We start from the raw sequence: 13,255 nt of genomic DNA on the forward strand, positions 1-13,255 counted from the left end.
TCCTTTAGCTTCATCAGATCGTTCACACCCAGGCGTAAGACTATTTCGTGACTGTGCATGGAAATTAATTTAATAGAGAAAAGCAGCTAGTTCTTTGTGTTGTCTTCGGATCTTGGGACACATACAGGGCAATCCTAAGCAAAGTTACAACCTGCTTAAGTCCCCTGAAGCCATCCGGAGCCTTTTAGGTACAGGCAGATAGATACAGAAGCCTTTATTGGTATTTAGCAACAAGATATGCAAAATATACATAGTAGTATAGTTATGATAGAACAGTGTTACTGAGTTTTGTTAAAAACATGGAATTAATTCTAAAGTCCTTATCTAAAAACGCCACAAGGGAGTCCAATCACACCTTTAAGACCAACAAAGATTTATTCAGGGCATAAGTTTTTGAGTGGCGAAAGCTCACACCTTGAAAAAAATCTTTGTTGTTCTTAAAGGTGCTATTGGACTCTGTTTTTGTTGTGCTACTTCAGGCCAACATGACCACCCACTGGAATCTACCCACAATGCAAGAGGTTCGTGTAGGAGCAGAGCCGTCAAGCAGCCTGTCATTTCATCCAGTTTAAACTGAAAGGTGGACAACATCTTGGTAATCAAAAAGCAACGTGCAGAAAATTTAGGACCAAAATAATATGGAGAAGATGGCCTTGGACTTTACACCCATGAAGACACAACCTCTCTGCTGTAAAAACCTCACCAGTGGCAGGCCTGATCATGCACAGTGGGACTGCACAGAAGATCAATGAGGAACTGTGGTTTGCTCTGGAAACCCATTTTCTGACCCATGTTCCCAGTCTCCAAGTTTAGCTTGCAAGAGTAGCTACCGATCATGCTGCCTATACGCCATACTACTCCCTCTCAGTTGACGTCTCAAAAGAGGAGCGATTCTGTTCAAACTCAGCAACATTTGGAAAGATGCGCTCAGACTAAGTGTTGCCCCTGCTTGCGTACCACAAGCCCACCCCTAAGTAAGGGTGAGCAGCGGAGGGGAGGGACGGCACTGGGGTCGGCATGCCAGCCGCCAGCACCGCCCCTCCACACCGCAGCGCTGGCTGCCTTGGACTTCGTTGATCGCCGAGACAGCCGAACTGAGCCGAAGGGCTCACCCCTTCTCCTACGGCTTAGCCATTTTAAGCTGCCCATGGGCATGCCTGCCCCAATGAAAACCATCTATACCTACACTGGTTACTTTCCGGTAGATTTGAGCCGCGTTCTGGCACTCAGAGTAAGGGTATTCAGAGGTGGCCATCTCCAGCATGCACATTCCAAAGGCATAGACGTCGACAGACTCGTCGTAATGTTCTTCGTACATCTCAGGAGCCATGAACTCAGGAGTCCCTGCAAACAGAACAGAACGAAATGGCGACTGTCGTCCAGGGCATGTTTTAGGGCATGACTATAATTTATTCAGGATCTCTCAATAACTGCACTATCATTCACCCAAATCTTGCCTGTACAGCCATCTTGAAATCCCACGATTCCTAAGGTGGGGGGGGAGATATCTTGGTGTAGTGGTTAGGAGTGCGGACTTCTAATCTGGCAAGCCAGGTTTCATTCTGCGCTCCCCCACATGCAGCCAGCTGGGTGACCTTGGGCTCGCCACGGCACTGCTAAAGCTGTTCTGACCGAGCAGGAATATCAGGGCTCTCTCAGCCTCACCCACCTCACAGGATGTCTCTTATGGGGAGAGGAAAGGGAAGGCAACTGTAAGCCACTTTGAGACTCCTTCGAGGAGAGAAAAGCAGCATATAAGAATCAACTCTCCTTCTTCAGTCATATCAGGGCTCTCTCAGCCTCACCCACCTCACAGGGTGTCTGTTGTGGGGAGAGGAATGGGAAGGAGATTGTAAACCGCTTTGAGACTCCTTCGTGTAGAGAAAAGCAGCATATAAGAACCAACTCTTCTTCTTCTTCCTCCTCCTCCTCCTTCTCCCTCCTACACAGCCAGCATGCTGTATTGCTGAGAGTGTCAGATGTGGATCCAGGAAAACCAGGTTCGAATCCCCCCTCTGCCATGGAAGCTCACTGGGTGACGTTGGGCCCAGTCCCGCCCACTCAGCTTAATCTACCTCACAGGTTAGGTGAGGAGAACTACCTAAACTGCTGTGGATCCCTGTGGGGCAGAAAGGTGGAGTACAAATGCAGGAAACAAACAAATCAAATAAATAAACCAGAGGGATCTGAAATAAGATCCCAAAATGCATCATGGCTACCCATGACAATACTACACTCAATCGGGCACTCTCTCTCTGTATGACACTCGTTCTTTCCTTCCAAATTGCCTCGTGCTATTTGCTTTCTCCCCCTGCAAGCAAACATCCTATCTAGGTCATCTCTACACTGCACATTTATATGGGCTTTAACCATCACAGCATCCCAGCCGCAATTTTCAAAACTGTTGATGAACACGTTTGAGAATTTTTCTGTCAAGAAGGTTCTGTCAAGAGATCCCTACCCCCTTGCCCCCGACAGGGAGCATTCCCAGGGCTTCCTTAGGAAAGGAAGTAACTATTAAACCAGTTTAAGTCTGTCATAGAGCCTCTTGTGGCGCATGGTGGTAAGGCAGCAGACATGCAGTCTGAAAGCTCTGCCCATGAGGCTGGGAGTTCAACCCCAGCAGCCGGCTCAAGGTTGACTCAGCCTTCCATCCTTCCGAGGTCGGTAAAATGAGGACCCAGCTTGCTGGGGGGGGGGGGGGGGTAAACGGTCATGACTGGGGAAGGCACTAGCAAACCACCCTGTATTGTCTGCCATGAAAACGCTGGAGGGCGCCACCCCAAGGGTCAGACATGACTCAGTGCTTGCACAGGGGATACCTTTATCTTTACTTTAAATCTGTCATGTGGTTGCCCTTACTGCTGTTTGTCGAGTTTTTCTGTCCAGGCAACATATGGGAACTTCCGCAGGTGTCCTGAGTAGGGTTGTGCGTTTCGGCTCCGTTTGGCCGCCTCGGCGATCAACAAAGCCTGAGGCGGCCAGCGTGCGGCGTGGAGGGCCAGCGGCCGCACGCAGACACAGAGTTCTGCGCCTGTGTGTGGCCACTGGCTGGTGTGCCGCCGACGCCGCCCCTCCTCCTCTCCACGGCACTGGCCTCCTACGCGCCGCTTCGGCCTTCAGTGATCGCGACCCGTAGCCCTGAGCATGCACAATTCCGATGTGGGATTGCACACAAGACAAAATGATTAACAAGGACTTGCCGCTACCTAGTGTGAGTGTGAATCTATACAGAGGTAAAACCACATTGTGGCAGTTCCAGGCCAACTTCTGAAGCTTTAAACACAAGTCACCTGTGGGGAAACAGAATCCAAGAGTCCAGTAGAACCTTAAAGACTAACAGAAGTAGTGGTGGGGAAGGAGCCTTCGTGAGTCACTGCTCATTGGTTCAGATACTTCTTCAGATGATATCTGAAGGAATGATCAGGGACTCATAAAAGCTCCCACCCTGCCACCGATTTTGTTAGTCTTTCAGGTGCTACTGGACTCTTGCTCTTTTCTACAGCTACAGACAAACACAGGTATCCCTTTGAAGCTTGAACTTTGCTAGAGTTCTGCCCAGATGCAGCTGTAGCATCCGATCTGCAGGAAGGACGAGCACTCATCACAGGGGACCTTCCAGCAGAGCACAAGGACACACGATATTCACCTATGACACTCTTAGCGAATGATGTGCGCATTAAGGTAGCCAGTCCTAGGTCGCCGATCTTCACCGAACCGGTGGGGCCCGTGATGAAGATGTTGTCACATTTCAGATCCCGATGGATGATGGGAGGGGTCCTCGTGTGCAGGAACTGCAGGCCTTTCAAGATCTGCCGGCACCAACTCCTCAGGACTTTGGGCTTCATGACTTTGAAACGCTTCAAGTACCTGAAGAAGAACACAAGAACTGCAGGCGGTCCTTACTCTGCGCACATTCAAAGTACAGTACGGTACCCAGTGACATAGGAAGGAACGCCCAGATTGCAAATGAATTTGTACCCACTGATTATCGTCATTGCCATAAGAGGTCAGAAAATGAATCCAAGAATAAGTAAAATAAAGAAGGACTAGATAGTTGCAGATGTATGGATTTCCTGTTTATAAATGGCAGGGGCCCCCAACAATGTTCCCGGGGGCACCACGGTACCTGCCAGCACCTTTCCTGGCACCCACCTAGGTTTTTTGGAAAGTGGGTAGGGATGGGTGCGGCTTCTGCCCAGATCGGCCACTGGAGTGCTGACTGGCTGTGCACATTTTTAAGAGTTGCTTTCCACATCAGCAGCTACCACAGAAGTAAGAGTTTCACAGTGTGACCAAAGGTATGTTAGATGTATGCATGACAATCTTTTAAAACCACATATTAATTTTAAAAGGCTTCCTGTTAGGCAGAGCTTCTGCCTGGAATGACAGCATGACAGCATAGAGTTATGCATGACTTCACTTTGCGACGTTTTGGGGCTGGCTCCACCTCCTGCAGCAGCCATTTTGTAGCTTCACCCGCCATGCTGTGAATTCCAAAGGTGTCTGCAGGCTGAAAAAAGTCAGGGACCCTTGATATGTGCTGATATAATCAGCGCAACAGATGCTGTTTACGTGTTCATTAACCACTAATAATGTTTGGCTATGTAAATAACTGCTCCAAGCTTCGTCCCGATCCATTAAACTTCCTTGACGTTCGACAGGAACAGACTCCATGTCCCCAAAAACCTATTTGGGAGTCACAAGGATTTTCTCCAGGAAAATGTAATATACATTACAAAGTTTTGATCTACTCGCATGCGATACAAGGAAACCCAGGTCGCCATGACAGAGGTCCAGTGTGATGCTGCAGAAGCAGCTTCCCAGGTTCTCATGATGCCCAGAAATGCCAGGCAGGCCAGGGGCTAGGAGCAGAGGCATGAGGCAACAAGGTTGGCAGAAAAGTAGTGGAACCCACCACAAGCTATGGACCATTCCTCACCTGTTGTGGAAGCCAGAAAGGCTTCTTTGTTAAGGGCAGGACAGGCTGCAGTGATTTCCTTGGGCCAACAGGAGGCATATAATAAGACTTCTGCAAGATGGGCAAGGGAAATTGGATCCCAGGTGAGCAGCTGTCTACAGGCCTAAGACCTGCCACTCCCATAGGCCTGTCCCCCAGGATACAGAGAGTGGGGATGAGGCCAGAGTCGTCCTACCCCCAGGAAGTTCTTTAAAAGGCACACCCTGGGAGAACCAGGAAGGAAGGGCCAAGATTTCACCTAAGGCAACCAGGGAGAGGCTGCTGGCTGGAATGGGAGCTGTGCTAAAAAAAAACAAAACAGGAACCTTCTTTCTCTTTTCGGAGGTTCTTCCCCCGGGGTAAGCCCTACTAAAGGAACTCTGGAGGAGGAGACAGCCCTGATTTCCAGCCCAATGCTGGAGCGTGGCACCGTGAAAGAAAACCCACAGGCGCAACCGGCCCAGGAGAAGTCAGGGGACACGTACGTCTTCAGAGTTCCAGATGTCATCAGTTCAGTTACCAATACGATACACTTCTTTCCTTTGACTATCGATTCCCAGGAGTCGTAAAAACGGACGATGTTGGGGTGCTGCAGCCCTTTGAGCATCTCGGCTTCTTCTTTAAACCTCTGCTGCTCTGCCTTGGTCAGCTTTCTGTCCTGCAATGAAAGGGGGGGGAAAGGCATGCAGTCAGAACACTGCCAAGAACACATCGCTGTTTAGCTGTTCTGATAACAGCTGACAGAAGTCTGGAACCGCACTGCTTGATTAGTAAACACGGAATGAAGGGAAGGCTTGCCCCAGTGGTGCAAATAATGGACATTCAGCAAAAGCATGAGGATTACAAGGTTACTCTTCCAAATGCATTCCTACTCACAGGAGGAAAGAACCCCACCAGGCTCCCTAGATGCATCGGCTTCCTGACATCCTTGCACACAGAACGCTACAAAGAAATATTAGTGCACGATGCAGGATATACCAAAGATAAAAGATATAGGGAAACCAAAGCTTCGAGAAACTTCAAGCAGCAATACTAGCTGCATTATCCAGGATCTTTGGATGCTGCTAAGATTAAACCAAAGGATTTTCAAAAGGTTTTCATAAGAAGTTCCTGACAGAGCGTTTTCTCAGTGGAACAGGCTTCCTTGGGAGGTGGTAGATTCTCCATCTTTGAACATTTTTAAGCAGAGGCTGGAGAGCCATCTGACGGAGAGGCTGATTCTGTGAAGGCTCAAGGGGGTGGCAGGTGACAGTGGATGAGCGATAAGGTTGTGAGTGTCCTGCATAGTACAAGGGGTTGGACTAGATGACCCACGAGGTCCCTTCCAGCTCTATGATTCTATGACTTCTATTACAAGTTAGGAGAAAAACTAGATTACAGAAAGCGGACTGCCAAGTGCTATTTTTTTTCCGAACAATAATGTTGAAGTGGCCCATTGTCTAGTGCTTCCATTAAAAGACTGGAGAAAGCTTTCAGAAGCAGCACATGAAACCTTGAACTCCTGAACCTCCACTACATTTGGGAGTACTAGAGCAATACAGGAGATCAAAGCTGGAACACCTGAGAGACAAAGGAGCCCAACCACTCATGCCTACACAAAGACTGGGTAACAAGGCTGTTGATGCAACAGTGGAGATCTATTGTATTAATATTAGGAAGCGCAAGGGAAGACCAATTTGTAAATATGCTGTCTGCATCACATTTAAACACCAAATGTTATGAAGAGCTTAAAATTAACTGGATTCATTTTACATTTTAGCACTTTACACTTTGCATAATGTTATCATCTCTTCTGCTATCAATACACTTCTACTGAGCCACGGCCAAAGGCCAGATTTTGTCGTTTCATTTCCAACAGTATCTTTAACACTTAGCTGCTCTTATAATATTTGAGCAGCGGCCTCCTGGGCGGAGTCAGTCTGGCCTCTGTTTCTGGTCCGCAAACAGAGGCCGGCCCGAACCCCAGCAAGGGGCAGTCTGGTGCAATCGGTGCCAGTCTGCCCCTGGTCACCACTGGGAGAGGAGAGTTGGTGGGGCTGGGAGCGGAGAAAGAAGGGCATTCCCTGGCTTGAAAACACCTGCTGGGCCTTGGAGAGGCTGTGGCAGGCCTTTTCAGGGCAGGGGGGAGGGCTGGCGGGAGGGCTGCCCTGAGGGGGGGAGAATGGGGTTCCCTTCACCATTCCCCCCTGCCCCAAAGAGGCCTGCCACGGCGTCTCCAAGGCTCAGTGGGCGTTTTCAGGGTAGGGGGGAGTCCTGGAGAGAACTCCATGCCTCCCCTCCCTGCCCCAAAAAGGCCCACCGACACTTGGACGGGTCATGGCAGGCCTTTTCAGGGCATGGCGGGAAGGCTGCTGGGGGAGAGAAAAGGGAATTCTAGCGCCCATTGTATTTACAGATACAAAGGTCTTTAAATCTAGTGAGGAAGTAAAAATCCCGTATTTGCCCATTTCATGGCTGTTTATCACACTACCTGCACCTATTGATTCTAAGGATAGCGTGTGCCTTCCTAAGGGGAGTTCCATACTTGCCATGGGAGAAAGCTAGCTTCCCTTATTTAGCTGATCCTCCCTCCTTCCATGGCCCAGTTTTTATTCATTACTTCCCTGGTTTACCAATACGGTCTTGACCCCCTTGCAAAGAGGTACGTGTGATTCTGAAAGCTGTACGGCAACACCCTATAATTAACTGGGGTAATGGAAGACTCCCATTTTTACAAGTCTTTCCCTTCTGCTGGTTTCTTCCCCTGAGTCCCCAAATCCTTTGAAGCCCTAAACTTTGCATTTTCATTCCATATGCCTATTTTGACAAGGTACAAATATAAATCACTGCACGCTAACCTATATTTGTTTTTGTCTACAGATCGGCCTCCTCTGTGAGGGAGAAGTGATGCCAGATGAACAATAAAATCCAGAATATTCAGAAATGGGAAGGACTGCTGACATAATAAACCCCGTGGCTTTTATTATGGCATTAAAAAAAACCCTGTAATGTTGGAGCCTCTTGTGGCGCAGAGCGGTAAGCGGCAGAAATGCTGTCTGAAGCTCTGACCATGAGGCTGGGAGTTTGATCCCAGCAGCCGGCTCAAGGTTGACTCAGCCTTCCATCCTCCCGAGGTCGGTAAAATGAGCACCCAGCTTGCTGCTGGGGGGTAAAACGGTAATGACTGGGGAAGGCACTGGCAAACCTATTGAGTCTGCCATGAAAACATCACCCCAAGGGTCAGACATGACTCGGTGCTTGCACAGGGGATAACTTTACCTTTAATGTTGGAGTCAGGGCTGGAGATTCTGAATTCATAGACAAATTAACTATATGTTCAAAGAACTGACAGTCTTTCCCCATGAATTGTCTCTCATTTGGTGAACAACTCTTGAGTACGAATTCAACAGGCAATTTAATAGGGCATTTGGTGGCGGAAAGTGCCAAGTTGACAGAGCAATCCCATAGGGTTTTCAAGGCCAGAGGTGGTTTCACAGTCACAGGTGGTTTGTCATTGCCTGCCTCTGAATGCGGCTGCAAGGGTCCTCAGTAGGACATCTTGGAGGGCCCATATTCAGCCCGTGCTAAAACAACCATGCTGGTTGCCAGTTTGCTTCCGGGTCAAGCTCAAGGTTTTGGTTTTGACCTTTAAGGCTATACGTGGGTTGCGTCCTGCCTACTTGAGGGACCTCTTTTCTGCTCATTCCCCACTCATCTACACAAATACTGCTGAGTAACCTTGGGTCAGTCACAGTTCTCTCCAACCTACCTGTTTTGGGGATGGGAAGGGAATGCGACTATAAGATGCTCTGAGACTTCTTAAGGTAGAGAAAAGGGAGGGACAAAATCTTCCCTCTTCTTCATCAAAAAGCTAAAAATGGTAATTCTTCAAAGACACAGCAGCTGCCGAAAGTTTGCCATCGAACTATAGCATCTAGTGGTGACATTTTGCTCCAATAATGCAAATTGAGACGTGTTTGGGGGGGTGCCATTTAGGCCTAAGAGCAAAAAGGAAAAAGAAACTGTATGATGCTTGCAGAGTTCACTTAAAATAAAGATCCTATTGATCCGTAACCTTCTTCAAGGACGAACTCTGCAATTATCAACGCAAACACTAACCCAACAGAGGATTCTGTGTTCGGGAGGGTGAAAGTATAAGATGCCCCCTAGGCAAGTCTTGACCTACTTCTCCCTTTATGGTTTATTCTGAAATTGCATCAGCTCAAGACAGTGATGAACGCTAAGATAACTGTTAAACTCGAACAGGTTATTTTCTCTCTCCTTTCACCGAAACGTTGAACTTGCTTTGGAATCAAGCCAGGCATGGGATAGGAACATGAAAGACGCACAGTCTGTTGCCTGTTTATCCACAAGGCACCACCAAATGCATCATCTTTACTGCTTCCCTGTACTCTGTAGGATGGCAGTTGAGTGAGTTCAGGTTGGCAATCCTTTTTTTACTTTTTTGGCACCGGGGCTCAGCTAGCAGAAATCTGGCAGCGAGCACATGTGGCAAAGCCAAGGCAAAGAAGAGGAGAAAGGAAGGAGCAACAATCAAAGGACAGATCCCTGAACAGCCCAAGGCTAAGCAGACCTTACACACACACACACCGACCCTTTCCGTTTTTGAGGCTCTGAAAAGCCCCCTTCCCTCAACAAGTTTTAGCCAAAAAGACAAATGGAGGATTTCTGAACAACTCGATTTTTCATATGCCTCAATCCAAGCGATTGCAAAGGGCAATTTGTAAAATGGACGACGAAGAGGACTTCATTGTTTCCTTCTGACCGGATAAAATGCTACGGATAGGGGTATAAATTGTTTTTGGCAGTGGTAACTTCAAAGCAAGAAAACACGGGAGACACAAAAAACAGAACCCCTGCCCCCCATTTTTAATTCTCTGCCTCTCTTGCGCACGGAGACTTTTATTTGCAGCAAAAAGGCATTTCTATCTGCCCAGGCTTATGAAATGAGGGCTTACTCTAAAACCCATTTATTTTTTTACTGATGATGTTAATGAGCTTTGGACAGAGTTCAGGAACGGATCACCGACCACACTACCAACTGGGCCGTGCAAACTGCCCTGACATCATGCTACCAAATGCTGAACCCCCCCCCGCCCCAACTCTTCCAAGTTCTTCCAAACCACAGTAATTCCTGGTTCAAACAGATTAATTTGCTAATGCCAAGCTTCGCTTTCAATGCAAGCTGCACCACTGGTTGCCTCAGACTTTGGGACACTTCTATTTATGGGGCGTAACCGGCTAAGTCGTGTATCAGATTTCAAGCTGAGCATAAACGGACCATTTGATGCTAAGGGCATAAAGGGACAATTCCATTTTAGGATATATAAGCAACAAAGGTCATTTCCAAGACTCAGAAATAGCATCGCTCTGCGCTGACAGAACTTCAGAGGGAATACTGAATCTGGTTCTGAACCCTACTCGTCAAGAAAAGACTATGGTCAAAAGATGTAGAAAACAGAAGGTCTGGAAGACATACATCCCGAGGAAAAATGGGACATGCTCCTGGCAAATATCATCTCCCAAATCAGGAGAGTCGTCTCAAAAAAAAGAGAAGAGGGGGAAAAATGTTTCTTCTGTCCAGAAGAGGTCCTAACCTGAATGCATCAGGCTAGCTCAGATCTCAAAAGCTAAGCAGAATTGACTCTGGCCAGGATTCGGATGGGGGACCATCAAATTACATTACGGACTATACATAATGAGGAACTGACTAATCTAGACCTTTATTGAATCCTGACCAGATGATCTTCTGGCAGTCTTCAAGCAAAGGTTGGATACACACTTTTCTTGGATGCTTTAGGATGCTTTGGGCTGATCCTGCACTGAGCAGGGGGTTGGACTAGATGGCCTGTATGGCCCCTTCCAACTCTATGATTCTATGGTTCTATGATCTTGATGGGGGACACACATCCTTTGGAGAGGCCTAACTCTCCACATCAGATGGGCTTCAACCTCCTTGGACTCACCCCATGAAATGACTTTGCTAAGCCTCTTGGACTCAGCTCTGTTAGGAGTGAAACAGGTACCTGAGGTACATCTGGCCTGCACACTTTCTATCTAAATATTGCTGTTCTGGCCATACAGATCCATACTGTGCTAACCTTCAGCGTTATATGTAGGATTGGCGAAGATGATCGGAAGCGGCAAATGGAGCAAAATGTTACAGTCCGTTATCATAGGTTGACGACATCTATTTTGCTACCAATGCAGTGGTTGCCGATTTGGTTTCCAAGTCCAATTCAAGGTGATGGCACTTTGCAACTTGGGGCCCGTATACTTGCAAGTTCGTCTCCCTTGACCAAAGATGAAAGGACGTTGGTACAAATCGGTCCAGAGCCCCGCTAAGAAAGCATGGCACAAATCACACCTCCCCAATCTATTGCTCTAAAACCTGCCCCAGCAGAGAGACAGCATCAGTAAAAAATGCTACATTCACACCTGCTCAGTAACTTTTCTCTGCACCTGTTGGCTATCCCAAGCCCTGTGAGGGTGCATTTCCACTGGTGCTTGCTCACAGGCTTTTCCTATAGGTTCTCTAGAACAGTGGTCCCCAGCCCCCGGTTCAGGGACCGGTTCCAGTCCATGGATCAGTCGGTACCGGGGCGCAACTCCTTGTCCTCCTTGCCAGCTGCTACCTTGGGAGCTGCCCTGCCACTTTGCCACCAGCTCACCTTGGTGTTCTCCAGTGGCCGCCATGGCTGGTGCTCCCCCTTAGTGTGGCACTGCTGCTGGCAGCGCCCCCCCAGCGGGTGGCGGGAAGTCAGGGGCGCTGGCGAGAAAGTAAGTGGAGCAGAGGCTCAGGCGGTGACATCCCTTGGTAAAAGACTACCCCCCCCCCCCAGGCCTCGGTAAAATTGTCAAGTGTTGACCGGTCCCCGGTGATAAAAAGGTTGGGGACCACTGCTCTAGAACACAGCACAGAAAACAAATTAAATTCAATATTAGAGTGTTGTTTTTTTAACAACCTCTGAACAGCTTCCGGGTGAAATTATAACAGCCTCACCTAAATCCAGAAAGGCATCCCTATGTTGGAGTGTATAATGTGACATGGAATGAGCTCCCGGAAGAGCTGAGGGCCCAGTTGTACTTGTCAGCTTTCTACAGGGCCGGCAAGATGGAGCTCTTCCGCCAGGCTTGAGGCCAGGGCAGTGTCTTGGTGTTTCATCAGAGGATCCCCCAATGTGTGATTAGGTCTGGTCCCTCGCTCCCAGTGAGAGAGATCTTTGACCCATGGGCTGAATGGGGGGGGGATTAGAACTCTTAATAGAATAGATTGCAATCTGATTAATGTAATGTAAAGGGTGTTTTTAGGGGGGGTTATTGTATTTTAGGGGGGGTTATTGTTGTGAACCGCCGTGAAACTTTTGGAGAGTGGCGGTACAGAAATACAAAAATGAATGAATGAATGAATGAATGAACGAATGAACGAATGAACGAATGAACGAATGAATGAATGCACTGTGCCACAAAGCAGAGATCCCTACGCTTTTTTAGCTTGCAGGCAATCTTTGGAATTCTGGCCCAGGACGGTGGGTGCAACCAGAAAATGGCCGCCACAGGAGTTGAAGCAAGCCACAAAAGGGGTGCTGCAGGATATGGAGCCACACGCATAGAGGGAAGCCAAAGGCAGTGGGAAAGGAGGCAGTTTTTAAAATACACTGGAAAAGAGGAGTGGGAGAGAATAAAATGAACACAGCTGCCATTGAAATAACAGCCAATCAGAAGCCCTACTGGGCAAGTGCCCAACCTGGCCCAACCTGCTTTGTGCTTGGCAGGTGCCAGGAAAGGGTTGGTGGGTGCCACGGTGCCCACGGACACCATATCGGGGTCCAAGCTCTGCTGTTAAGCAAGTTGTTCGGCAGGTTTACCGAGCATCGCCATGGTTAAGTATTTCCACAAGAAAGCAAGCTATTAGCTAACAGGAAATTCTTCTGCTTCCCTGAACTACAGACAGAATAAATTTTAAGGTCTTTGTATACGGCACAGTTTAAAATTGAAATTAAAGGAACAGGTCGCAAAGACAAATGAGCTGTTTTTACAATACATGTTCCCGGCGACTATTCAAGTCTTTGTGAATTCTCAATGAGGTACTTGCAAGCAGGCGTGCCGTTTTTTGTGACATGGAAATTATCGCCGTGAGACCTTGCCTAGGTCAACACTCACAATCAGAAAGGCTGGAATTTGTATTAATTGGTGACCCTGTTCCGTATACTTTATTGGTAGCCTGAGGATGGAACCTCGCACCTCTTTTATAATCCAGGACGTGTAATAACCAAAGCTGTTTTTGTCCTTTAC

At 48.0% G+C, this 13,255-nt stretch overlaps 1 protein-coding gene across 8 annotated transcripts in view; it reads right to left on the reverse strand.

Annotated features, from left to right (window-relative positions):
* WNK3 (WNK lysine deficient protein kinase 3) overlaps positions 1–13,255 on the reverse strand; it is a 113,398-nt gene that overhangs the window by 55,325 nt on the left and 44,818 nt on the right. For all 8 annotated transcript variants that reach the window (XM_077329563.1, XM_077329558.1, XM_077329561.1 and 5 more), the window contains exons 3-5: positions 5,446–5,618; positions 3,650–3,870; positions 1,187–1,344 (exon numbers count right to left, since the gene is read on the reverse strand). In XM_077329563.1, coding sequence (XP_077185678.1) covers positions 1,187–1,344; positions 3,650–3,870; positions 5,446–5,618 — 552 coding nt within the window. The remainder of the gene's footprint in view (positions 1–1,186; positions 1,345–3,649; positions 3,871–5,445; positions 5,619–13,255) is intronic.

This window comes from Paroedura picta, chromosome 3 (assembly GCF_049243985.1).
Source record: "Paroedura picta isolate Pp20150507F chromosome 3, Ppicta_v3.0, whole genome shotgun sequence".
Classification (NCBI taxonomy): Eukaryota; Metazoa; Chordata; class Lepidosauria; order Squamata; family Gekkonidae; genus Paroedura; species Paroedura picta.